The 25,450-nt window shown below is 50.0% G+C and overlaps 1 protein-coding gene across 4 annotated transcripts in view; it reads right to left on the bottom strand.

The window, feature by feature from the left end:
- Positions 1 to 25,450, bottom strand: part of Atp2b2 (ATPase plasma membrane Ca2+ transporting 2) — a 156,342-nt gene that overhangs the window by 65,126 nt on the left and 65,766 nt on the right. For 3 of the 4 annotated variants that reach the window (XM_028788637.1, XM_028788640.1, XM_028788638.1), the window contains exons 3-5: positions 7,804 to 8,001; positions 2,541 to 2,798; positions 1,521 to 1,646 (exon numbers count right to left, since the gene is read on the bottom strand). In XM_028788637.1, coding sequence (XP_028644470.1) covers positions 1,521 to 1,646; positions 2,541 to 2,798; positions 7,804 to 8,001 — 582 coding nt within the window. Of the gene's footprint in view, positions 1 to 1,520; positions 1,647 to 2,540; positions 2,799 to 7,803; positions 8,002 to 12,418; positions 12,471 to 25,450 lie in introns of those variants that run through there. The other variant, XM_028788639.1, reaches the window with a different exon arrangement.

Here is a 25,450-nt window from a genome sequence, read left to right as displayed (position 1 = left end):
AGTCTTGTGTCTTAGATGGATTTACTGTCCCAGACTATTTGTTTGTGCATTCCTTCCTTGACTGCTGTCCTCACCAGGTTCAAAATTCCAGCACAGCATAGTCCTTGTCTGTCCCGTTAGCCACTGACATACAGTCGGTGCTTAATAGATACTTGGATCTCCTGACTAGTCTCATGTCAACTTGACACAGGCTAGAGTCATCTGAGAGGAGGGAACCCCCCAACTGAAAAAATGACTCCATAAGCTTGGAGTGGAGGCACGCCTGCAGGGCATGTCTTAATTAGTGACTGACGGGGAGGGCCCAGCTCATTGTGGGTGGTGCTACCCTTAGGTTGGTGATACTGGGCTCTATAGGAAAGCAGGTTGAACAAACCACGAGAAGCAAGCCAGTGAACAGCACCCCTCCATGGCCTCTGCATCAGTTTGTGCCTCCAGGATCCTTCCCTGTTCGAGTTCCTAACTGTTTTTTGCTGGTCAATCGTTATATGGAACTGGGTGAAATAAATCCTTTTGTCTCCAAGTTGCTTTTGGTCATGGTGTTACATCACAGCAACAGTAACCCCAAATAAGACAAGCAGTGAATACATTCTAGATAAATAAGTACTTTCCATTACCCGAAAGACTCATGGATCTTTCTTTTGTGTCGCCAGGTCATCCCACTCGCCTGGCAGGGAAATGGACCAGGCAAGCTCCTACTCACCCTCTACACTCCAGCTCACTACTACCTCCGCTGACCTCTCTGCGCCTCTCTTGGCTTTTGCATACCATTTCGTATCTCTCCTATGGGGTTAACCATTTGAAGAGGGCTTTTCCCCAAACTAGTTTGGACGGGAGATTCAACAGCATAGTCAGGCACTGGGGGCTCTTGGTATCTCCATAGGAAAGGGTTCCACAGAGGTGTTTTCCCCCTACAGGCTCTCCAGCCTATCTCTGGCCCTCCTGTTGCAGCCAGAAAAAAAACTTGTAAAAATGCCAATGCCACCAAGCAACTCCATCTGGGGAATTCCATTCTTCTCAGAATAATGTCAGGATTCTGACTCGAGTCCAGAATCCATAGATCTACCTCTCTCTATCTCTTGCTCCAGTGTGGTCCTACCTCTGAGCCTTTGCATTTGCTTTCCATCCTTCCCTGTGAGCACTTCCCCAGGAGTGGCAAGTCTGGCTCCCTCCCATTGCCTCCCCTGTCACAGGGCCTGATGCACAGTGGGTGTCCAGAAAGATTGTCACTTTGCAGGAAACCAAACCACTATAAGCCGTGTTGCTGGAGTAGGACACCCTGTAATGTTTATGGTAACAGTGTCAGGCCTGGCCATGGCTCTGTGCATGGCAGGTATAACATGAGCTTGCTTGAGGAAGGGGTGGTGTGTTCACAGGGAGCTGCTCCTGCCAGCAACTCCAGAGCCAGGGACCACACCGGCCTCCCCATGGTGTGTGTGTGTGTGTGTGTGTGTGTGTGTGTGTGTGTGTGTGTGTGAGCGTGTGTGTGGCTGGCCGCAGGGGCACAGTGGACTGTAGCTTACCTGACAGCAACATGGGGTCCTTATCCACAGACTTGCGCACCTGGTCAGACTCTCCCGTGAGTGAGCTCTCATCGATCTTGAGGTCATTGCCCTGGATGAAGAGGCCGTCAGCAGGAAGGAGGTCACCTGGTTGGAGGAAGATGGGGGTTTTCAGTGGAGTCATGTGGACAGAGAAGCTGAGACATCGAAGGGGGGGAGGTACCTACAAGGCCTCAGCATACAGATCCAAGATGGTGCCTGCAGTCAGTGGGTGATAAAGTGACATCCTTGGGGCCTGATACAGAGCCATGCAACTCTGCCTGCTTCATGTAACTGTGTCTTTCCTATGGTATGTCCTTTGACCTGATGTGCCTCTGGGGCCAGCATTGCTCTGTGGTTCATTTTCTTATAGTCTTTTTTTGGCTTGGAGAAGATCTTTTACACCAAAGCAGGCTATTTTGGGTGGACTGAGGACACCCCAATCAAGTGAGCCACCAGGACTGTGAGGAAGCCCACTCCAATCTCCCCAGTCAGTGCCTACTGACCCAGGACATCTCTTATTCAAACTTCCTTTGGAGCTAGACTACTTGCTTTTTCAGTAGCAATATGACAGGCCTGGGATACTCACCTACCTATTTTGACTCTTGCTAACTTTTGCAAGCTTGGAAAGATCTATCTGAAGTCAATTCAGGGATGGGAAATGGATTTTGCCTCATAAACTCACCCTGAGTATTGGTGAAGCTGTGTTAGAAGGCTTCTGAGGCTGTTTTCTGACTAAGAGCAATGATTGATTAGTCATGTCTGCTGCAGGTGGAGGCTGGGGTACAATGGCGTGTGTGTTATGAATCTAACATTTCTGATTTAACTGGATGTGGGAAGCCTACGTCTCCTCTGGGACCCTCACGGCCTCAGAATACATCCTGCCACAACACAAGCTTTTAGGGATCCCACCCTATTCCCTGGATTAGGCTTTTTGTATCTGCCTGTCATGTCCCACCTCTACCTAGACTCTAGTTCTAGAACCATGAACAGGACACTTACCATATTTGATCTGGGCAATGTCCCCAACTACGATCTCAGCCACAGGGATCTGGACCACCTGGCCAGCCCGGACTACGGTGAACTTCTGTTCCTGCTCAATTCTGCTCTGCAGGCCCCGGAACTGTTTCTCCTTACTCCAGTCATTGAAGGCTGTGACGAGGACCACACAGATGACTGACAGCAGGATAGCAGCCCCCTCAATCCAGCCTGCTTCTGCTTCGCCTTCATCCTCTGCCCCACCCTGGGCCGTGGCACATCCTGTAGAGAGATAAGAAGCACTGGGTTTCCAGACCGGCAGACAAGAGCTGCCACATAGCTTAGCCCTGCTAAGTAATCCCTAGTGGTGCATTTGATCAGGTGCCTCTGTGCCATGCTCTGGGCAAAGGGCTTCTCCTGGTCACTTTATAGGGCTCTTCTGTATGTCTTCCACAGATGGGAATGTTAAGACTTCTCAGAGGGGTCTACTAATGTCCCAAGCTAGAAAGGGCAGGTGGAAACTGAGCATGCCATTCCAGGCAGCATGACTTCAACGACAGCATCTGAACCATACCCGCCCTGCCTCTGTCCCAGCTGTGAGATAAGCTTCAGTTTTCTCATGAGACAGGATTTCATGCAGCCTGGGCTGGCTTCAAACTGCCTATGTAGCTGAGATGGTCTTGGAATCCTGATCCTCCTGCCTCCACTCTGAGTGCTGAGATTATACCACGCCTGCCTTTATGCAATACCGTGGAAGTGGGAGAGGGGCATTGCTAACAACACCTCCTAGGGCTTGGGGACAGGGAAGTGGCAACTCCTGGGCATACCTAGCATGTAGCAGGCTCTCCCCAACTCAGGCCACAGCAAGGACAATGGGACTGAAGACACAGGCTGCTACCTGACCCACAGTGACCCTGTACTCCACACTTGGCACTACTGAGTGCTCAGTATGGGCCTACAACTCTCAAGGTTGGCTAGCCCATGGGGAGGCAAGAAAGAGAAAAAAATGCTAATATGCCCAACATGGAGGCTTTGACCAAAGGTCTGCAATGCTAAGGTGTGCAGAGCCTATGGCTCCCCAGCCTCTCCCTGCTCCCAGCATGGGTCCCAAGGGCAAGAGGCACCTGAAAATTTCTGAATGAAAACCTAAGGCTCCAGTGGCCAGGGGTCACACCCTAGGTGAGAGCTGGGTGATCTCATGGCTTGTATCCCAGGAGCAGTGTCTGACCATCACCTTTGGACAACTCAGAAGGGTGCCTTCCACAGGGCAGAGGTACTGGGGAAGCCTCAATCCTTGTCCCCCAGATGTCCAAAGAAAGGAAAGAGGCTTAGAGATGCACAGTGATTCAGCTGGAGTCACACTGGGTCTAGAGTTGGGTCCAGGCCTGGAATCTGAGCTTAAACTTGTCTTTCCCTGAGCCTCTGAGCCTATGGCAGGTGGACATCCAATCTAATTCCAAGGAATAGAGAACAGCAGTTTCAAGAGATCTTAACAGAAGCTTCTGGAAACCCAGGGGTCAGAAGCATCAAGACAGGAAGGACAGGAAGGGAATGCAGGGGAAGATAAAGGATCACCATGGTCAAGCAACACGCGCTGCTGGAAGTTTTCCTGTCTCCAGCTAAAGCAGTATTCCTCAAAGGCCAGTAAACGCCTGAAGGGCTTTCAAGGCTGTTTGTCCTCTTGAAAAATGTGAACCGTCTCAGTAATGGTAAACTATTTACCCAGACCACTGTTTGGTGGTAATGGCTCTTACAATGGTGCTGCAGAGCCAGCCCTGAATTCAAATCTCAACTGCAGACTGCGTGGCTATTTCACCACAGTGCCTCCATTTTCTCATTAGCAGAATGGGGTGATCACAGTTGGACCCCTCCTCAGGTGGTCATATGATGAAGAGGGCCTTCCTTGTGAAGTGCCTACCATGGGGTCCCAGGGGCTCAAGCCTTGAGTCAGTGGCACGGAGCAGGAAACACCTGGAATTCAGTCACCTGAGATAAGGGAACTGAGGGACTGTGGTCCTGTGTTACTCTGAGGGCACCTACAGAGATACAACCCCTGTCGCAAGGATAGGAATAACATGGAACCTTAGAGACAGACTCCTTGTGCTGACAACTCCCAGTGTCAGAGACTTCAGCCTGACCAACTACAGGTGGGAAACTGCATCAGAGATACTGCATCTGTACTGAGCATGCCCAGGCCTCTCTTGTCATTACCCCCTAAGTAACATGACCTAATAGATGTTCACACAGCTGTCATATTGGGTGTTATCAGAAACCCAGAGAGACTTTCAAGTATACAGAAGGTTATAAATAATACCCACAGAAGGTTCCGGCAGGACCCAGGGATGACTGTATACACTCTGACACATGAGGACAGGGGAGGGAGAACTTGAATCCAGAGCCCGATACTTCATTTTGTAGGCTGTAGCCCTGCTTCTTGACACATGCTCTGTAAAGGACATGCCTGTCTTCCCTGGTATGCTTCTTCAGAGTCTCCATGGGGGCTGTTATTGGAAGACGGGGACACTTAGAGTCAAGTCGGTGTATCCCTCTGAGATTCCGGACTCAGAAAGACCCAGATTCAAAGTCCAGGCCCTGCTACGCAATTCTAGGTAAGTGACTGACTCAGCCTCTCTGAGCTCCCCAAAACCACCTAGCACATGCTAGGTACTGGTGCTGAAACTCCCCTTTTCCTGAGTGCTCTAAAGAACCTCTGTGGACCCTGCAGTCCCAGGATCTGTGTCCCTTCTGCCGTCTCATCAGGATTTGAAACACCTGGACTTGAGCCTATGTTTCCCAGGGTCCTTTACTTGCATGATACCTGACTGTAATATGGGCCCAGGCCTGAGTTTTCTCATATTAGCTGTCCATACTAAGGGTGGCTTAAGGCCTGGTTTGGAGATATGCCCATGTATCTGAGCACAATTCTATAGAACCATCTTCTCTTCCCTTGCCCAGTGGAGTATAGACCACATATCAGCCAGCATAAGAACCTCCTGGCTGAGATGCTGGCTCTTGGGTAATGCAGCAGGTGGATTTCCCCTATGGGGCTACATGCAGGATGCTTAGAAAGCTGGTGGAAAGTCTTCATCCTCTCCTTAGGGACTAGGCTATGAGGAATCTGTCCTGCCTCCCTTCCTCCACTGCTTTCCTAGTGGGACTCAGTGTAGCCAGCTGCCTTCTAGCCAAAGTGTAGCCAGACCAGGAGCAGTGAGGTGTGGCAGGGGCAGAGCCAGGGCAACTTGGGCCACAATCCAGCCACCAAGCCATGATCTTTGGGTCCTGGGTTTGTATACCTCAGAGACTGCCATAGCAGCAGCCATCCATCTGAAGTCATGGAGGGGTCTCTCTTTGGCACATCCCAGACCATGTCATGTCCTACCTTGGCCTCTGCCAGCTGCTCTTCACCTCACTCTGCTCAGCAGGGCCCAGGAGGCCACTGATGGTGGGTGACTCAGCTCCAGCTCTCTCTGTAGAGCTGGATGTTTTGGCCAGAGCCACGGAGTTTCAACTTTTGGTGGGGGACATTAGCATATTCTCCATGGCTCAGGGGCTCAGAAATAGCAACTAGTTCCTCCCGGGTCTAGCCTGATATGTAGAGCTTTCACCCCTCATCAGTGATAACTTCCCTTTGCAACAGATGAGGCCATTACAGAAAACCAGAGCCAATCAAAATCCAGAGCTGTGGCGCCTAGTCCCAGTGGGCCATCCACAAAACATCCCCACACCTAAGGGCCAGGGAACATTTAGGAAGAAGGGGCAGGAAGACCAGGAGAGCCAGAGGATCAGGGATTGTGCTGTGAGATTGTGTCACATCAGAAACTACACTCATAAAATCGTATCAACATGACTGCCCAGCTGTGAACTGAACAAGGACGACACCAGTGAACACACCAAACTGCACAGGGGAAAGCCCACAAGACCCCTCAGCTCAAAGAATTATAGCCAATGGAGTCAAACTGGGAGCCAGAGAGGTGGGCCTCCCAGGAAGAGCACACCCATTGGTTGTCCAGCACCAAATGGTCAGCCCTGAAAACATGCATACAACTAACATTATATGAACCCAACGGGTTATATTTAGGAGTATATACATATATGCAAACACACATACACACGCAATAACAATAGATGAAAGGGAGATCACGAATTTGAAGGGGAGGTGGAAGGGGTATGTGAGAGGGTTTGGGGGAAGAAAAAGGAAAAAGAGAAATGTGATGCAATCAAATTACAGTCTCAAAAACAAACAAAAACAAAACAAACATAGTATCTGTCTCCTTATTGTGCGGATTAAGGGAGTAGGAAATGACCACAACAGCTCCCAATTGAGGTAGCTACAGACTCTGTTGCTAGCCTGACCGTCTGCATCTGCAATCTTCCACATTTGCCGAAACCACAAGGAAGGCTGACCACGGTTCACCTCTCTTACTTCCCTATGGGAACGTCCATCCCAGGATCCACGTCAGAAAAATCTTACCTCCCTGCTCATTGCTAACCTGACCTATGAAAAGCACCCATCTTCCCTTCCTACCCCGAAGGCTAGGAAGCGCAAATCAAACTTAAATCTGAGTCATGGTAGCGATTACAACTGGTTTTTATTCACCATCCCTCCTATCCTGTACAGAAAGAGCTCGTCTGGTGCGGGGCTTGAGTCATGGCAAGAGCATGGCCTGGAAAGGCTGTAGGGCAGCTCAAGCCCCTCACCAGACGTGCCACCTTGCTGCTGGACTTGGAAGTCCTTGTGGGACAGGAGACATTGTTCCTTCATAAATTATGTAGTCTATGATTTTTTTTTTGATATTTTTTAAGAATAAGAGAAAATGAACTTAGATAGTGAGTGACCCAGAGCAACTTGACCTTCTCTTCATACCTCAGTTTTCTCATCTTTTTTTTTTTTTTTTTTTTTTCGAGACAGAGTTTCTCTGTGTATCCCTGGCTGTCCTGGAACTCACTCTGTAGACCAGGCTGGCCTCGAACTCAGAAATCCGCCTGCCTCTGCCTCCTAAGTGCTGGGATTAAAGGCGTGCGCCACCACTGCCCGGCTAGTTTTCTCATCTTTAAAGTAGGCACAAGCCCTGAGCTGGGCATACTGGAAGTGCCTAATGAATGCTCACCATAGTTATTACTACAGTTGGTCTAGCCTCGTACTCACAGGTGGGCTGACTAGGGCATGTATTGGTCTACGTAGTCTGAGCCCTGGCAAGCTCGGCCCCTCTTGTCGTGTTGTGGGTGCTGCAGTCACATAGACCCTTGCACATGCTGTGTGTCGTCAGGAGCACCCGGGGCACCCTACCTTCATTGCTCTCTCCCGGTGGGTGGTAGAAGGACAGTCCCAGGGAGATGATGGCCGCGATCTCCAGGATGATGAGTGTCACGTCCTGTAGCGCTTCCCACACCAGCTGCAGGAAGGTTTTTGGTTTCTTTGGAGGTATGAAGTTTTGCCCAAAAATCTGTTTCCTCTTTTCCAGGTCTGGAGCGGTGCCCGGCAAACCTGTGGACAGAGGGCAGACAAGTTGGGCTGGGGCCAGGAGAGATGCATGCCTGTCGCTGGGAGCTGAGGAGGGAGCAGGCAAACACAGCAGGAATTTTCCAGGCATTTGTCCTAGGAGACAAGCGTTCCACGTAACGCATGTCCTGAAGGGGGCCCTGCTAAAGGAATGAAGAAACCTAAAAACATGGATGCTTCCAGACTCAAGGGGACATTCCATTCCTGTAAACGTGATGCCAAAGAACGTCTCACACACCTGACTCAGGACATCATAGCCCAGGCTAGCCCAACTCACTATACCTCAGCAGCGTTATATCACACAAGGCCTCCTTTGTGCTAAGGTGTTGAACATCTGCTATAATTGATTGAGTATTGGTGACCGCCAGAATGACTGTCACCCAGTCACAAGGCTGCTGAAAGATTCTTAGCCCAGACCTTTGTAAGCTACGGAATCTGTGACTATCCAAGCCTTCCTCCCAGGACCTGGCAGGTGACCTGCCTTGGGAAAACACCCTCCGAAATGTGAGTAATCCCAGAGCATCTTGGATCATCCAGGTGTCCCTCTGTCCAGAGATAGGTGTCCTCATGGGTGATGCTGACCCAGGCAGGTAGAGAGCGGTATAACGGGGTGGACAGAGATTGGAGGGAGAGAGTTACAGACAAGGACCTCACAGAGTCACCAGGAGATGAAGGAGGCTGGGAATAGCCTCTCCTCATAGATCTAGGGCAGAGTCTGGCCAACACTCTGGCTTTGGACTTGGCGCTTGAGAGAGAAGCCATTCCTGGCTCGAGGCCACCCACTTTGGGACAGTGTGCTCCAGTGAGCATGGCAGTAACCATGCAGCCTGTGCCTGATTCTGAGTTTCCGCACTCCTCTTAACCACAGCAGAGCTTGGGATGCCATTTAATTCCCCCCCCCCCACCCCCGTTTAGTTTTTCGAGACATGGTTTCTCTGTGTAGCCCTGGCTATCCTGGAACTTACTTTGTAGACCAGGCTGGCCTTGAACTCAGAAATCCGCCTGCCTTTGCCTCCCAAGTGCTGGGATTAAAGGCGTGCACCACCACTGCCCAGCTGCCATTTAATTTCTTATAATGAGCCTCCTCTGGGCTTTGAATCTGGTCTGACCCTCAGTTTCTCCTTCTGCTACAGTGATGGTGATGGTGGTGGTGATTGTGAGGTTAATGGTGGTAGCACTTAACTCACAGGGTTGTATGTTGCTCAAGTCAGCAAGTATTTCTCATGTTCCTGTGTGGTATACAACCCTGCTGCAGATCCTGGGGCAGAGCTGAGATTAAGACAGCACAGCACCGTCAGGGAGCCAACCTCTATGTAGACACATGTGCATTACTGTGAGATTCACATTGGGGGCAGCAGGTGCTCAGGTGGCAGGGCTGTGGCTCCTGGACCAGGGGCAGTATGGACATTCAGGGAAGCCTTTGTTCTGCACCTGTCAGTGAGGTCCACTGACAACCCACCAGCTCTCTGTGCCTAAATAACTCCCTAGCCTCCACCATGCACCTGACCTCTGACCATGCCACACTGGAATTGCCTCGTTATTTCCAGGTGGAAGTCATGTGTCCTATCTTGTATTGCTTCTCATCTGACTTCTAGGCTACAGCTGAGGTCTCCTCTTTCGCTCTCTGCCTCCATCCCAGCCCACCCAGCAGTAGCTGGCTGGCTTCTGACTCCCCCTGACCCGGCATACCCACACTGAGCCCTCCACATTGTCTCCTTCTGGATCCATCTGTACTAACATGTGGATGACTAAGGACTATCAAGCCCCTCACTGAGTATGCAGAGATTGGTGTGATGAGCCCTAGTATGGAACAGGTGTGTGGCAGGGACCTGGGCCACAGCAGGGTCCTGCCCTATGGCCTGTGCTTCTTACTATTGTTGACGTTGTTGTCATTATTATTATTATTATTAATGTGTGTGATGTGTGTGTGTTTGTGTGTGTGTGTGTGAGGACACATGTGTGCCACAGCATGTGTTTAGAGACCAGAGGAAAACACTGTGGAGCGAGTCCTTTCTGCCCACCTTCGTGTCAGCTCTGGGACTCTCTGGCTGTCAGGCTTATGCAGCAGGAATCTTTACCGCTGAGCAACCTTGCCTGCATCTGGCCTGTGCTCTTTCTGAGCCTCCTCATGGCACACCCTCTGTCTCACAGGGCCAGACTGCAGCCACCTTACTGTACGCCAGACCCGGCCACGATGGCTTATAGGTTTGTGGGACGAGTCCTTTCATGCTCTGGGGAAAAGGTTGGTCTGAGGCCTGCCCGTAGGCTGGCTCAGGGGGCTTTAGACTCATCTCACTCACCACTGCAGGCTGCATGTCTGAGTGTAGTGAGGTCCAAGCATGAGGGGCTAGGCCTCTATAGGCTCACAGGATATCACAGGATAGTTAAGGTGGGTAGAGTCAGGGGTGGGGTGCACCTTTCAAAAAAAAAAACAAAACAAAACAACAACAATAACAACAACACCACAGTCCTTTAGTCTTTTCCTGGGAAGGGAGAAGCCCGAGGCATGCTGAGTTGAGGACTTAGGATTTAGCTATTATATTTTCTGGGGACTGAACTCATGGCATCAGGCTTAGTGGTAAGAGCCCTTACCTGTAGGGTAATAATGAGGCCATCCTCAAGACCCAGAGTGAGAGGGAGCATAGTTTACTTGATACCCAGAGGTCTTGCAGTGGCCTCTCTGGGAGGCAAGGGAAACCCCTGGCAGCCCAACTCTCATCTGTATAGCAAGAACAAGGAGGCATGATTGGCTGGGCCATTTACTTTATGGAGGATGAGGGCTTCTCTGTGGCCCTGTGAGCCCTGTCATTAACTGTCCCCGTTGTCCTGTGCTGGGCTTCACATTTGGGATGTCCACACAGAGAGCAAATCCAGCCTAGCATGGTCCTGGGAACTTCAGAGGCAGTGTGACTTCCTCTCTGCCCTGTATCCCAGCATCCCTGGGCTTTATTCTAACCTCAAATCTCCCATTTTCTGGACTCCCTGGAGGGAGGTGTGCTCCTTCTTCTAGGAGTAAGTGTTATTGATGGTGGGGGAACCTCTGAGGATGGGGCTCCAGTGGCCATGCTGCGATTTGCCAGGCCTTGGGCTATGAGTCCTTATTTTGAGCCTCCATTTTCCCATCTAGACACCGAGGTCTTCACTAAGATGGGGTCCCCAGAGGATCCTGGGGTTCCTGAGCAATTGTGTTGGGGGTCTGTTTTCACATGTGTGTGTGAAGACATTGGGCACACATGGTTCCTGTGACCTGGCATTTATGGGGTGAATGGTGGACACTGTGGGAATCAGTTCTGAGCTGGGGGGGAGGTCGGGTCACAGCTCTGAGATTCTGTCATGCTGGCCAGACCCTAAGATCTTGAGTCCTGTGCCACAGACAGGAACAGCACACTCCACAGCTGTGGGCTAGCAGGTTTGGTGACAAGTGAAGGACTCAGGAGGAAGGCCATCAAAGATGGACAAAACTAAGACAAAGGGCACATTGGCCCATTGATGTGGGTTCCTGTGGAGAGATCTTCCCAGCTTCCAAGTAAAGCAGAGGGCTGGAATTCAATACAAGGTCTCCCTTTCGGAGATGGCTTGGGGCAAAATTCAATATACCTATGGGCTGAGCTCAGCCCCAGTTGTCAGCATGCACCATCTAAGGCCATGTGACATTAGCAACTAGGGGCTACAAACTACCACACTACCATGGCCACCACTGACTACTATGAGCAACCATACCCTTACCACTGCCACTGACTGCCATGTCCCCACTGTCCCCACTCCTACTGCTGTCCTGGGTCTGGATGTTGGGCATTTTTTTTCTTGCCATGCTAGAGATGGAACCTAGAGTCTTTTGTATGTGTTTAGAAAATTCTTTATCTTGGAGAGACACCCCAGCCTAGGCCCTTCTGTCTATGTGCACCTTCTGTCTGTGTGTACCTTCTGTCTGTGTGTACTTTCTGTCTGTGTGTACCTTCTGTCTGCGTGCACCTTCTGTCTGTGTGCACCTTCTGTCTGTGTGCACCTGTCTTAGCTGTCAGAACCCCAGCAGAGTACCGGCACTCTTCTATCTGGGTCAGGAACTTGACATGGACTTCTCTCTCTTTGTTGTTTGACTCTGAGTAGATTTTACACTCTTTCTGGAGTGCCTTGGACAATGGTGCTGGAGGATCCCCGGGAACCAAGACTCTGTCAGAGCTTTGTACATAGTCAAGTTCCTGAGTCATGTCGTATAGACCTGCACACTGAGGCCTGGGGTCCTGCTATAGGGAAGGTCAGTGATAGAAGCCCAGCAGCCACCCAGCCTTTCCCAGCCTGATGTGGCTGGATACAGACTGAGCAAGCTTCTAGAAGCCTACAGTGCCTGCACCTGATGTTGGGTCCACAGCCATGCAGGTAGCTTCAGTGTCCTGCTACTTACATGTAATAAAACAACAGCAGTTCAAACTAGACAGCATCCAAGAGGCTTCAGATGACACCTTGGGACCCAGCATGGGCAAGGGACTGTAGGTGCCTGCACATGTGTCCAAGGCTGTAGCTGGGTCAGGATCCCTGTGTACCTTGATGGTGGTTCATTGATGATATTAGCTGTCAGCTAGGATGGCATAAAGGATGGGTATTAACAACCCTGGGTTGTGGCTGTGTATGGGATGCTATCCCTTGCCAGAGGCTGGACCAATGGGCAGCTCCCAGGAGCCAGCTACTAGGGACTTGTAGCAATTAGTAGAAATGAGGAAATAGGATAAGACACTTGGACTGCTCCTGGCTCTGTGCCCTCGGGTAGGTGACCTCCCCTCTTTGGACCTTATTTTCCTATGCCAGACATCTGAATGATGATAAGGCCTTCCTTCCCTGTGCTCAGAGTAGCACAGGACCCAGTGGCTGTCAGCTGCTAGTGCTATTGTTATGAGCCACCTACATAAAAAGCACCTACAGGTGCGGGGTCCCAACCTGGCCTCACACTGTAGCCATGGTGACACTTAAAGTGTATTCATGCCTGGGTCCCAATGCTAGCTTCTGACTGAACTGGGCAAGGCCATGTCTCGAGGTGGAAAGAACTCCCTGGGACCTTGCTGTGCTACTGGGGTATGGTAGTCCTCAGACCAGAAGCCTCTCCCAAGAACTGAGGGAAATGCAAATTCCCAGGTGTCACCTGGACTGCTGCACAGGTCACTGGATGGCCCTGTCATCTGTGTGGTTACCAGCTTCCTCAGGAGTGGGAAGTGCAATCTCTGTGTAAAGCTGTTGACCTGTAGAGGCAGGACAAAAGGAAAATGGCTGCTAGGTGACCTTGGGCCTAGAGTCCCTGAAAGAAATGACACCTGTAGGCCTTGGGTCAGTGGCCAGCCCGATAAGAACATCAGCTGGTCCAGATCACATGGTGGTGGGTCACAGAGTCTGGACCCAAGGACTCGCCTCTTTGCTCACTTCTTCAGGGTTTCCAGTTTCCGGGAGACTTGTCTGACTACTTGGTGTTTCTAAGCAGCTTCCAGGTTCACAGCCTCTGGGAGGCTACAGTTGATGCAGAAAGTGCATGTGGCTGAGAACTTGACTGACCCAGACATGGGGCTGAGGAAGACTGGAGGAGGGAGCTAGAAGCCCAGCAGGGAGAGAAAGAGGCAGGAGGAGGAGGGGAAGGAGGATAGCAGTCAGGGACTCACCCTCACATTCCACTCTGAAGAGTTCCCAGCCCTTCACAACCATCCTGCTCCTGGTCTCCTGTTTCAAGGCGTCACATTTACTGCCTTCTCCACTAGGCCACAGGTGCTGCTCATACCTGGCAGTGCTTTTTCAGTCTTGGCCCATAGTTTCTTACCCAGGGCCCCCTACCCTACCTTCTTCCCTCTGTTGACTGTCATGTTTAGTCTCCAGGGACCCTGGTGGGAGTTTACCACCTCCTCCTGAGAGCCTTTCTTGATTTACACAGCAGGAATAACCTGGGCTTCTTACTGTTCCCTGATGCCCCCCCCCCATCATCAGCTCACACTTCACTCACACACATTGCTCAGGCTAGCCCCTGGGCTAGCCTTTGGCCTTGGGTGGGGATGTGGTAAGGTGGTACATGGGCCTCAAACTCCAATTGACCTGACTTTGCTGCTTCCATCTTCTGGACACTGACATTCAGCATCCTGAAGGGTCCCTGAGAAGCCTTCTACTCTGTCCCACCTCTTTAGGGATCAGGGATAGGGATGTGGGTGCCTAGGCTGCTCAGAGACACTTGAACACAGCAGAAAGCTTTGTACTTCCTGGAAGCCATGCAAGTTTGGCTTGGGGTCTGAGGGACAACTGCACACATATGGGTCTCCCCTGTGGCTTGGGTCTATCAGGGCCATGGTAGGTAGCAGGGTTAGCTGTTATCCAGCGTGCATGCCAGGCATATGTACAGCCTGTAATCACATCCTGGTTCTTGATAGGGGTGGGGAGGGCCATGAAGTTATCTCTTGATATTTGGAAGTCTTGTGGATCCAGAGTCTCTGGTGATTACGAAGGCTCTCAGGGCAGTGGGCATGTTTACTGGTGTGCAGACCTGATTCACACACTTCACACGCACACACACACACACACACACACACACACACACACACACACTGATAGAGCTGTGGACTCCGTGTTCACAGCAGACACGACACTGCATGGTCACAGCACTGACTGCTTTCTCTGCAGAGTCCTCTAGTGTACTGTACACACAGGGACATGGTGGGGTACATGGGCCTCTGACCTGACCCAGGCGTAGACACTGCGTCCACTGGTTTAAATCTCTTCCTGTCCTTGATCTGAGTCAAACTGAGTTACTGCCCTTCTTCCACGGTAGAACTTCCACGGACAGCATCTTAGCTCATGGCTCCAGAATGTTTTATGTGGGCAGGGAAGAGGGTTCATGGGTAGAGGGATATGGGGGGGTGGCTGGTGGGGATCTCTAGATGCTGTGAAAATATCAATTATTTATACCAAGGAAGAGTTAGGTCCCGGAGTATGAGCTCCCGGATGAAGCAGAGCCAGCCACTCGGCACTTAGGATAAATAGCAGACAAGTTGTTTAGTGTGAATGGTGTCCTGTACAATATTTGGGACCTATGAGTGGTTAATTAATTACTTGCTGTTCACAAGTCATACTGATCTGCACATCGTACCTCCAAAGTTCCTCCAGGTCTCCCCTGTATCCACCTCATAGGAGCAGCATGGCTTCATAGTCACTGGGTGGGGAAACTGAGGCACTGCACCATGAAAGTGACTTTCTCTTTAAGTAGAATGATCCAGCTGCAGAAGAGGGCTGTGTCCCCTCTTCCACCCTGGCCCTCTCCAAGCTATGGAGATGTAACAGGGTGTGACCGACAGGTTGCTCATCTCCTTCAAACTAAGCTTTGTTGGGCTACACACAAACTGTGGCCATTTCACAGTCTGTCAGCCTCATAGAGGACACTTTGTTCAGCCTGTCTCCTGGTGGCTTGTCCTTGCCCCTTGGAAAAAGTAGAGTCCCGGAAGTTTATCAATTTCTCCTATAGCCTCCCTCTACAGGTGGCAGGCTTCAAAACACTGCAAGCATCACTTTCCTGCTGCTCCAGGAGGGGGCGCCCTGCACAATGGACAGTAGGCAGGTGGATGCCTGTCTCTGAGACTCCATTCTCCAAAGGTGGCGCCCAGGGACAATCTAGCTCTGAAGATATAAAAGGGTAATTATGGTATGTCTTAGGTACATGATAGGTATGTAGAACCTGGGCAGGATACTCCTTCCTTCCTCCAGCTCTGATGCTAACCACACTGAATCAGCAGCATAGCAGCCTACCTTCTGCTGTCCATGACACATAGCTAAAGCCCAGATCATGGAGGCTCCATGACTGTCCTTTCCATGTCTGGTAGCTTCCTGCACCAGAACCTGGTGCCTAAGTCAAAGGTAAGAACTCTGCCACCCTCCAGGAGCTCCAGAGCTAGCCTTGTGTGCTGCACAGAGCCTCGGCTGTGCATGAGAGCTAGCTCCAAGGTGCCTGAGGGGATTTAGAAAATGTAGTCACCAGGCTTGCTGTTGCTAAATATTTGTGCTGTCAGTGTGATGTGGGTTCTTCCATTAGCATAAATAAAAGCCTTATATTTTGAGAAAAAAACCCATACAAGCCCTTGAAAAAGTTACATTTATAGAAAACTGAGTTTCTGTCTTTGGAAAGTGAGTGGGCTAAATAAACCGTAGTGCATCTAGCCCATAATATACTACACGGCAGTTCTTTAAAAATGAGCGTGGTTTATGTTCCCTAGCATAGAAGTTTCTCTGAGGAAAACTGTCGAGTGAAGTAAGCATTAGAACACTATGTACGGTTCGACTCCATCCGTGTAAACCAGAAAATGCTACACCCCACGGGACGCACACACATGCAAGTGTGTATCGAGATACGCAGGGACCCGACCTAAACTCACAAAAGAGGCACTGACTCGGAAGAGGCAGAGGGGTTGGTTGTGGTGGTCAGCTCTGACTGGAATATGTGAATTTTAAACAGGAGAATATGTTTTATTTGAATAATTTAAAGTTTAAGTATGAAAATGTAGGTTTATTTTCCTATACAACTTTTAGATGGAATGGATCTGGAGATCGAATTGCTGGGTTAGTATTTTAGCCTTATTTGTGAGCTGTGTGTTCCTGACTGGATTATTTCAGCTCATCCATGGCATGGGTAGGATGGTGCCTAGGTCATAGCCTGGGCATGAAGATGTAAACAAAGTATGGCAAGCCGGGCACACAGTAGGTACTCAGCAGATGGCACACAGTAGGCACTCAGCAGATGACTCTATCATCTCTCCTTCCCCCTTGTGTCTTGTCTATAGCTCTCCTTCAGGTCCATCCCCACCTCTTTTTATAGGGTCAGGGGACAGGGTCTCACTATGTAAACCAGGCTGACCTTGAACTCTCAAAAGATCTGCCTGCTTCTGCCTCCTGAGTGCTGCGATTAAAGGCATGTGCCACCATTATGCCAGGATATGCCAGGCTCTCTTCAGTTTCTTAACCCCACTACACACATCTAGCAAAACTATCCAAAGAAAAAAGTCTATCTCTGGCCAGACGATTCCTGCCTGGCTCCCACGGTCAGGTCACCGTCATTGCTGCCCCTTGGGTAGCTTCAGTAACTGGTCTCTGCTCCCATCCTCTGACTGTGTTTTCAGAGTGTATTGTGTTTGTGTTAAATCCGTATCTGCTACACTCTGGTGGTTCCTATCACACGCAGTTAAAAGTCACAATCCTTACTGAGACCCAACCCCTGGTCCTTGCTGCCCTCTGCTGTCTCACTGTCCCATTTCCAGTGATACCCCTCTCTTTTCTGAGGCTTGAGCATAGTGCAGGCCTCAGGACCTTAGCATGTGGTGCTTCCTTGGCTGGGAATGCCCTCTTTCCCTGAGCCTTTCTTGGTGGTGGTGGACTCCATTTCTAATATTCTTCCTACCCCCAAGAACCCCTTCCATTCTTATCACTAACAATCTAGGTGTTTTCCTTATACCTGGCTCCCTTGTCAACTGTCACTTTCATGGGGCAGGCACAGTGTGGCCTGTTTTGTTCTGAACTATAGTAGATGGTTAGTGAGCACATGGCCTTTCCTAGACACACATGCCTAAGAAGACCAGAGGTAAGGGGCAATACTTGATTGCAGAGTGACCTTTTCTCCAAGATGTGTGTTTTTGTGAAATGGACTAAAGTTTGGGAGGCCACTTGGGGTCTCCTCTGGTCATCCCTGTGTGCCAGAGTTCACTCTCAGTGGCTTTGTGTTCTTGCTGTGGGTTAGGAAAGGAAGGACTTGGAATATCTTTCAATCTGTCTTCAGGGACAGAATCTCATTGTGCACACAAGGAGAGCCTTTTGGTGTGGTTTTGGACATGCCTGCCAACCAAACTCCCTGTTTCTCACACATCTGCTCCTCCTCTGGCTGGCCATGGAGATCAGCATCCTTGGTGTTTTGGGGTTCGACCTTTCTTTGCATTTGAGGTCACACTTAAATTCAGACTCTAAACTTTCCTCTCTTGTCTATTTCTACACTGGCCCCTCAGCAAGTCTCCTTCCTCCTGCCCAGCTTCTGACTCACTATGTAGTCTGGGCTCTCTTCCCCCAGGGAGCACAGCAGACTTCCTCTTCTCCACCCCTTCCTTCCATCCCCCATTTCCATTCTTCTTTGTTCACATATTCAAGTAAATACTTCATAGCTGCTGCATCCAGAGCATCAGGTATGCCCTGTCTCCAAAGGGCACAGAGATCTGTCGCACTCAACTGCTTGGAGGCACTAAGTCTCAAACAGTATCAGTGCAGGGCTTCAAGGCAGCCAAGCAGTGGAACTGAGCACAGGTCCTGTCACCATAGCACACCGGCTACTAAATGACACGAGGCCTTGAGTTTCACTATTTATGAGGAGGCAGACTTGGTGATGTTGGACCGAGCTCCACCCAGCTGCTGTTTCTCCTCAGCCTCTTCAACTTCCTTTTCTTTCTTTCATGGTATCTGCCACCATCCATCTCAGGTCTACTGTCCCTGGACCCTTTTTGCCAACCCCAGCTCTTTGCTAATAAAGTATAAACCAATTGGTATGGGTCCAGTTTTGAAGAGAATCCCCCGGGGGTTTTTATTTCTCTGGTCCTCAGCCCATCCTCCAGTCCTGTACTGCATCTGCTAGTCCTGATGGTGGGTATAGGGCTATAGTGCCTTACCTTGCTATGCATAGGCTGGACATATTAACCTCCATGGTGCCTTGTTATTCCCATCTATAAAGTGGGCTTTTGAACAGTACCATTCAGAGGGATACTGTGGGTCAAAGATGTACCTGTCACATATGTGAACCTGCTGGGAACAGTGTTTGGTGCTTGGTCAAAAACATGGTCTACCATGATGGCCATAAAGAGCTTTTCCTATTATTTTTAAAGGAGACCCTTGGCTCAATTTTCCTTTGGAGGGCAGAAGCTGTTCTGTTTGATTTGAACTGTTAGCCTTTTCTGCTTGCATCCATTTTGCCCTGGGGTTTCCCTTGCCTGTCTGGGAGGGGTTGTATCTTGAGGCACATTGGCAAAGAAGGGTGGATGCTTAGGCTGAGTCATTCGCCCCTCCCTAACCCCCTGTACTGGGTTGCACCTGGCTGCCTAGCAACCAAGAATGTAGCTACTTGCAATTGTATGGGAGACATGATGTTCTGAACGAACCTTCAAATCACATTCCACCAAGCTATGTTCAGCCCGAGGCCCAGCCATGAAACAAAATGACAGAACAGAGTGCCGGGACAGTCAGGTGTAGAGCACGATGCCAAAAGCCTGGAGACAGGAACATCCTCAAGGTGGGCAGACAACAGTCAGTAGGCGGTGTGAGGAGCTTAGCCCAGGTCTGTGTTAAAATAATAGCCATGCTACATCTCACTGGGCAAGCAAGCAACTTCTTCCCTTAGGCCTCAGCTGTTCCTTCCCCATGAGACTGACAGTTTAGAACCCACTTTGCAGGCTTTTGGCCAAAACAAACATGCTCTTCTTCCCATCCACCCCCAGAAATGTACCACACCTTAGAGGACAGGCTCTAATCCCTGCATGGCCTCCACTCCCCGTCCACTGCCCTCCAGTAACATGTCCTAGAAAGACCCTATCTCTCAGCCTTTGCCCAGCCTCTCCTGTCCATCCTCCAGCTCCTACTGCCTCCCTATCCTGGTGCTCAGACACACCCCTGTGCTGTTTCCCGGTGTAGCTTTTTGCTTGCAGCCCCTAGAACCTCCAGAGCCCTGGGCAAGCTCCCACACTGCTCTGGTCCTTGGCCTTTTCCTGCCATGCATGCGCACATGCAAGTCCTGGTGAAGACAGGTACACTGATGATTGTGTGAACTGCTGTGCCTAGAGCTCTGCTCAGCACACAGTAGGTGCTCAAGAAATGCATGGATGACCTTCATGAGGTTTCAGAAGGCTAAACCTCATCGGTAGATATGCACATACTTGGATAGGGCATTGCCTCTGGCACCAAAGCCCGTTTCCAAATAATCTACAGCTCAATAGGTGTCCACGGCCTCAGCTCCCACGCTTATGTCTTGAGTTTGTTTATTTCCACAAAGGAGGCAGGCCAGTGCCCTTAAACCTCGTGCTGATTGGTCCCACATCTACTAGAGGTATTTTTTTTTCTCAGACAGTTATATCAAACCATCACGACTTGAAAGCATGTTAACAGAAGGTCACCACGCCTGTCAAGTTCAGGGACAAAGTCGAAAGTACAGGACTGAGGCGTCATGTTTTCTCAGAGGTCTCAAAGGGCCGTGTGAACTGGAGAGCTGAAACCAACCTGAAGGCTGAGGGAACAGAGCTGGAGACAGCAGGCTTAGGCTCCTATTTGACTTCTGCCACTTGTTAGGGTGTGGCACAGCACACAGTGCCTTGGTCTCCTCATTGGAAAGATGCTGGCCACACAGACAGCAGTCATTGCAGTAAAGGGCTCATTCTCCCTTTCCCAAGCTGCCCTGGCCCTCCCACTCCCACCATGTGAGACCTCTATTAGGCCCCACAAAGCTGCATGTTCTTCATTAGCGACCTGGAGCCTGGCTGCTCCCATGACACTTGTTAGCATGCTTTGGACAAGCCTGAGTGGGTGTGGAACAGTAGAGGAGCTCAAAGTTCAGGATCAAACAGCCATCAGAGCCAAAGTAGGAACATGAGAGAGACAGATTTGCAGCCTGGTCCAACAATATCCAAGCCCATTCCCTCGCTTAGTCCTCTGGGTAATTGGAGTCCTGCCTCTCTGCTCTAAGAAGAAGCCTTCTGCCTCCTAACACAGCCAAGCCCAGGTATTCCCCAGCCTCCCTCTGTGACCCAAGGCTAACAAAGGGCAGCTGGGGTACACCTCTGCCAGCTCAGACCAGCTCAGAGGCCCTCTGATGGGATGGTGGGCCACAGCAAGCTTATTATCTTGAACTCTGTGATGTACAAAGACTATGAAGATTATTGATCGAGCTCACACAGTGACAAACCCATGAAGTAGACATGGGGACCTGAAAGCAGCCACGTGCACCCTCAGCATCCACAGACATCTAGCACATGGGTGTGCAGGGCAAATGACACCTCGGTCTCATCGGCAGATCACGTATCTGCAGCCCTGCCTACCCGCTCATATCTGGCCCCGAGTGTGTTTAGGAGAAAGTGAAAGGTATCAGGTTGCTGAGCTGGACTCCTATACCTCCAAGGTGGGAAGAGCCCTGCGGACGCCCTTCATCTCTCATGACAGACGGTCAAGACCATGGGCCTTCATTTATTCAGGTCTAGGTTTTCTTCCCACAACCACGTGACCTGGAGAAGTCAATCTCTCTGTGCCTCAGTTTCCTCTTCCACCAAATGGGGTGAGTGGTGGTGTCTCCCTCCTACAGGTATGAGCTGCTGGTAAGAGGCCAGTGTCTGTTTGGTTGTTCCTGGAGGGGGGAGTGGTTCCCTTTCCCTACAGGCTCCCTTCCTTCCCAGGTCCCCCGATGGCCTCCTGTCCACCACATGGTCTCAAGTAAGGGACAGCAGGACTTTGCAGGTGGACTCCTGACCCTGGTGTATCAGTGGAACCTTGGTTTGACCACCTGCCCGTGTGTTGAGAGAGGTCAACTATTCCAGCATCCAGCCACTAAAGAGCCTCGGTGTCCCCTTTACCTCATCTGTCCTCATGGGCTTTTTGCTCCAGGATGCTTGTCACCTTTGGGTGTCTATTCTCCAGGGGATCTACAAGAGAATTCATGCAGGCAGGGACAGGTGTTGAGGGGGTTGCTTAGTTCAGTTATTTCTGGTGCTGGAGAAGATGATGGCTGGGCGGGGTCCAGCATGGCTACTCAGGGACCCTGTACCTCTCCACTCCTTCCACTTGTCCTTCTTGGGTTATACCTGGATCCTCTAAAATACCCTGGGAATGTGTGTAATTGTCAGTTAGGAAGAAAAGAAGGAGAGAGTAGGGACAGAAAGAGGAGGGGAGGGAAAGGAAGGAGAAGAGATACGAAGGAGAAGGGAATAAAGGGTCAATGGGAAGGGGAGAGGGAAATGGAAGGAAAGGTGAAAGGCAAAACATAGGTAAGAAAAATGTAATTGGAAAACTACATCTTAAGTAAATAAAGAGGAGACAGACAAAGCACGTTCTGGGTTTGGCTCTTTCCTGCAGGACATAAGGTCTTCCCCACAGGGAAGAGTTTTGAGAGCTGACAATCAAGATATACCATCTTCCTGGTCTGGAGGTGAGCACGTGAACAGACACAGCCAATCACCTTCCAGAGGAGATGCTCTTCCCTGGCTGGGGAGGTTCACACCTGCTTGTCAAGCTACCATTAGAATTCTGTAATATAAGTTCATAATTCTATAAATTACCTTCTAGAAGGTAACTGAGATGCTGGAAAGATAGTTCAGTGGTCAGGAGCACAGGCTGCCCTTCCAGAGGACCTGGGTCTCTGCCAGACCCAGAAAGACACACATGGTAAGATATTAGTCATAAAATACAGGATGACCATGTTACAAACCACAGATCCAAAGAAGCTAAGTAACAAGGAGGGCCCAAGAGTGGACGATTTACGCTCACTGAGAAGGGGAAATAGATTAGATATTGGGGGTGGGTGGGGGGAGGGGATTGGGTGGGAGAGGGTTTAGGATAAGAATGGGGATGAAATCAGGGATGATGGAGGGAGTGAGAACTGGAGAACAAATTGACATTGGAGGCAGAGGTTTGGGGGGCGGCATCTCTGTGATGAGCTAGAAACCTAGGACAAGAGAAACTCCCAGGAATCTATGAGAGTGACCCTAGCTAAGACTCCTAGCAACATGGGATAATGGGACCTGAAATAGCCACCTTCTATAACCAAGCAAAATTTCCAGTGGAGGGGGACACCAAGCCACCCACAAAACCTTCAACCCAAAATGTGTCCTGCCTACAAGATGTGCAGAGATAAAGATGGAGCAGAGATGGAGGGAACAACCAACCAATGACTGGTTTAACCTGAGACCCATCCCACAGAGAGAGCCAACCGCTGTCACTATTTAATGATACTCTGCTATGCTTGTAGACAGGAATCTAGCATAACTGTCCTCTGAGAGGCTTCACCCAGAAGCTAATGGAAACAGCTGTAGAGACCCACAGCCAAACATTAGGGGGAGCTCAGGGAATCTTGAGGAAGCGGGGAAGGAAGGATTGAAGGAGCCAGAGAGGTCAAGGATACCACAAGAAGACCTACAGAGACAATTAACCTGGACCCAGAGGGGCTTATGGAGACTGAATGACTAACCAGAGAGCATGCATGGGATGGACCTAGGCCACCTACAGATGTGTAACAGATGTGCAACTTGGCCTTTATGTTGATCCCCTAACAACTGGAGCAGGGGTTGTCTCTGATTCTGCTGGCTGCCTTTGGCATCTTTGGATGCCTTTTCTCTAGTTGGGCTGCCTTTGTCTAGCCTCAATAGAAGATGTTCCTACTCCCACTGCAATTTGGTATACCAAGGCAGATTGATATCCATGGGAGGCACTCCTTCTCTGAGAGAGGGAGAGAGAGAGAGAGAGAGAGGGGATGCAGGAGGGAGGGATTGAGAGGAGAAGAGGGAGGGGTAACTGCGATCCCAATGTAAATAAATAAATGAATTAATTAACAGAAAAAGACATTGAAACCTCCAAGCCATTGTTTACTACTTCTTTGAGCCTACCTCCCTATGTCGCTCTCCTTGGGGGCGGGGTCTGTGTGGCAGGGCACAGTGCTGCTCATCTCTTCCCAAGCCCTTGTTCACGACTGTCCTGAGATGGCAGTATTTACACTATGGGAAGTGACCCACACTGCTGTGGAGAGCTGGGTGCTACACACATGTTCCACAACAGCTCTGCTTGGGACCCTTGGTGATGGGTGGGGTTTACTGTCTCTCCGTCCACCCCAGAGCTCTCCAAAAGATACTTGCTCTGCCACAGAACAACATACATCTCAGATGGCTAGGGTTCCAGGTTTGTTTTGTTTCTGGGACCCCACAGCTACTCTTCCCTGCCATTTTATGCAGCTAGGTCCCTTCTGTGCCTCACAACCTGCAACCATAGCTAACAGTGCTCTTGGAATGATGTGGCCAAGAGAAGAAAGAGCATTCCAGCTATCCAATACAGGCACATTCTAGATGATTCTTTCAGTACTTTCCTTCTGCATCTGTTTGCATGGAGTCTTTGCCTTTTTCTAGAATGCACAAGGCAGGCCCTACCTTTTCCTCTGTATGTGGTGTGTTTTTGTGTGTGTGTGTGTGTGAAAGTCAGAGGTTGATGTGTATCTTCTTCTTCACCTTATATTTGAGGCCAGCCTCTCACTGATTCAGCTGGACTGGCTAGCCAGCAAACCCCAGGGAATCCTGTCTCCACTTCTCTGGTGCTGAGGTAACAATTGTCTTGCTCATACTCAGTTTTGTGTGTATGTGTCAGGGATCCAAATTCAGGTCCTCCTGTTTGTGTACCAAGCACTTTACTAACTGAGATATCTCCCCAGCCCCTGGCCTCTCTCTTCTTTTAAAATGTTATTTTGCAAGGCTGATTTTGCTTTATGTTCTTTGTAACAATTGTTTTCTAGAATGTTCCAGAATGTTTCTGCTACATGGAGAAGCAGAAAGGGACTTCACTGATGCCCTCACGTTGGCATTTAAGGATTACCTGTCATCCCCTGCTCTTAGTGTCACACAGGGAAGAACTGAGACCCCAGAGGATGCCTTGGCATCATTTGAATTTCTTCCAGATGCCCAGCAAGCTCTGTAATTCTTCTTTTCAGCTTTTTGTTTCAACATCAACATCTCTCTATATTTTGATTAACATGTTTAAGGTGCATGTTACTTTTTGTGTGTCTGTATGCACATATGTGTTGTGTGTAAATACATGTGTATGAAGATCAGAGGACACCTTGTGGAAGTCAGTTCTCTCTCCTACCATTTGGGTCCTGGGGATTGAACTCATGCAATCAGTCTTGGCAGCAAGCACCGTTACCTCCTGAGCCATCTTGTCCCTCTTCTGACTGGTTTTCAGCCTGGGCTCTGGAGTTTGCAGCCTATCTTGAATCTCTGTTCCTCTCTGTACATTATCTGTGTGACCCACAGGAAGGTGAGTAACTTCCTTGTACCCTGGTTTCCCAGTTTATAAGAATGGGACGCTTGTGCTTAACTATATAGATTACTGTGAGGATTCCACAAGACAGAGATTCTCCCAGGCTCTCAGAAGGTCACATGAAACACCTCCCTTGCTCTCTTGCTCGCTCTGAGTGACTACAACTTCTCGTTCTAATTCTTGACCCCAAGCCCCGGCCAAGCCCATTCCATATTCCTTTCTTCCTCACCTCCGTCACTCTATCCATGCACCCTTTCCTACGACGACGACTGCATACATTTCAAACAGTTTTGTTCAGATACTGCCTCTTCCACGAAGGCCTCCTGGATCCTCCCTCCAGAAATGCCAGCTCTTGCCTCTTAACCCTATAGTATTTGTCCAAAGCTGTCTCACAGAG

Source organism: Grammomys surdaster, unplaced genomic scaffold (assembly GCF_004785775.1).
Source record: "Grammomys surdaster isolate TR1022 unplaced genomic scaffold, NIH_TR_1.0 125756, whole genome shotgun sequence".
NCBI classification, from domain to species: Eukaryota; Metazoa; Chordata; class Mammalia; order Rodentia; family Muridae; genus Grammomys; species Grammomys surdaster.
Note: the sequence above shows the minus strand (reverse complement) of the source record. Positions and strands in the feature narration are given on the sequence as shown.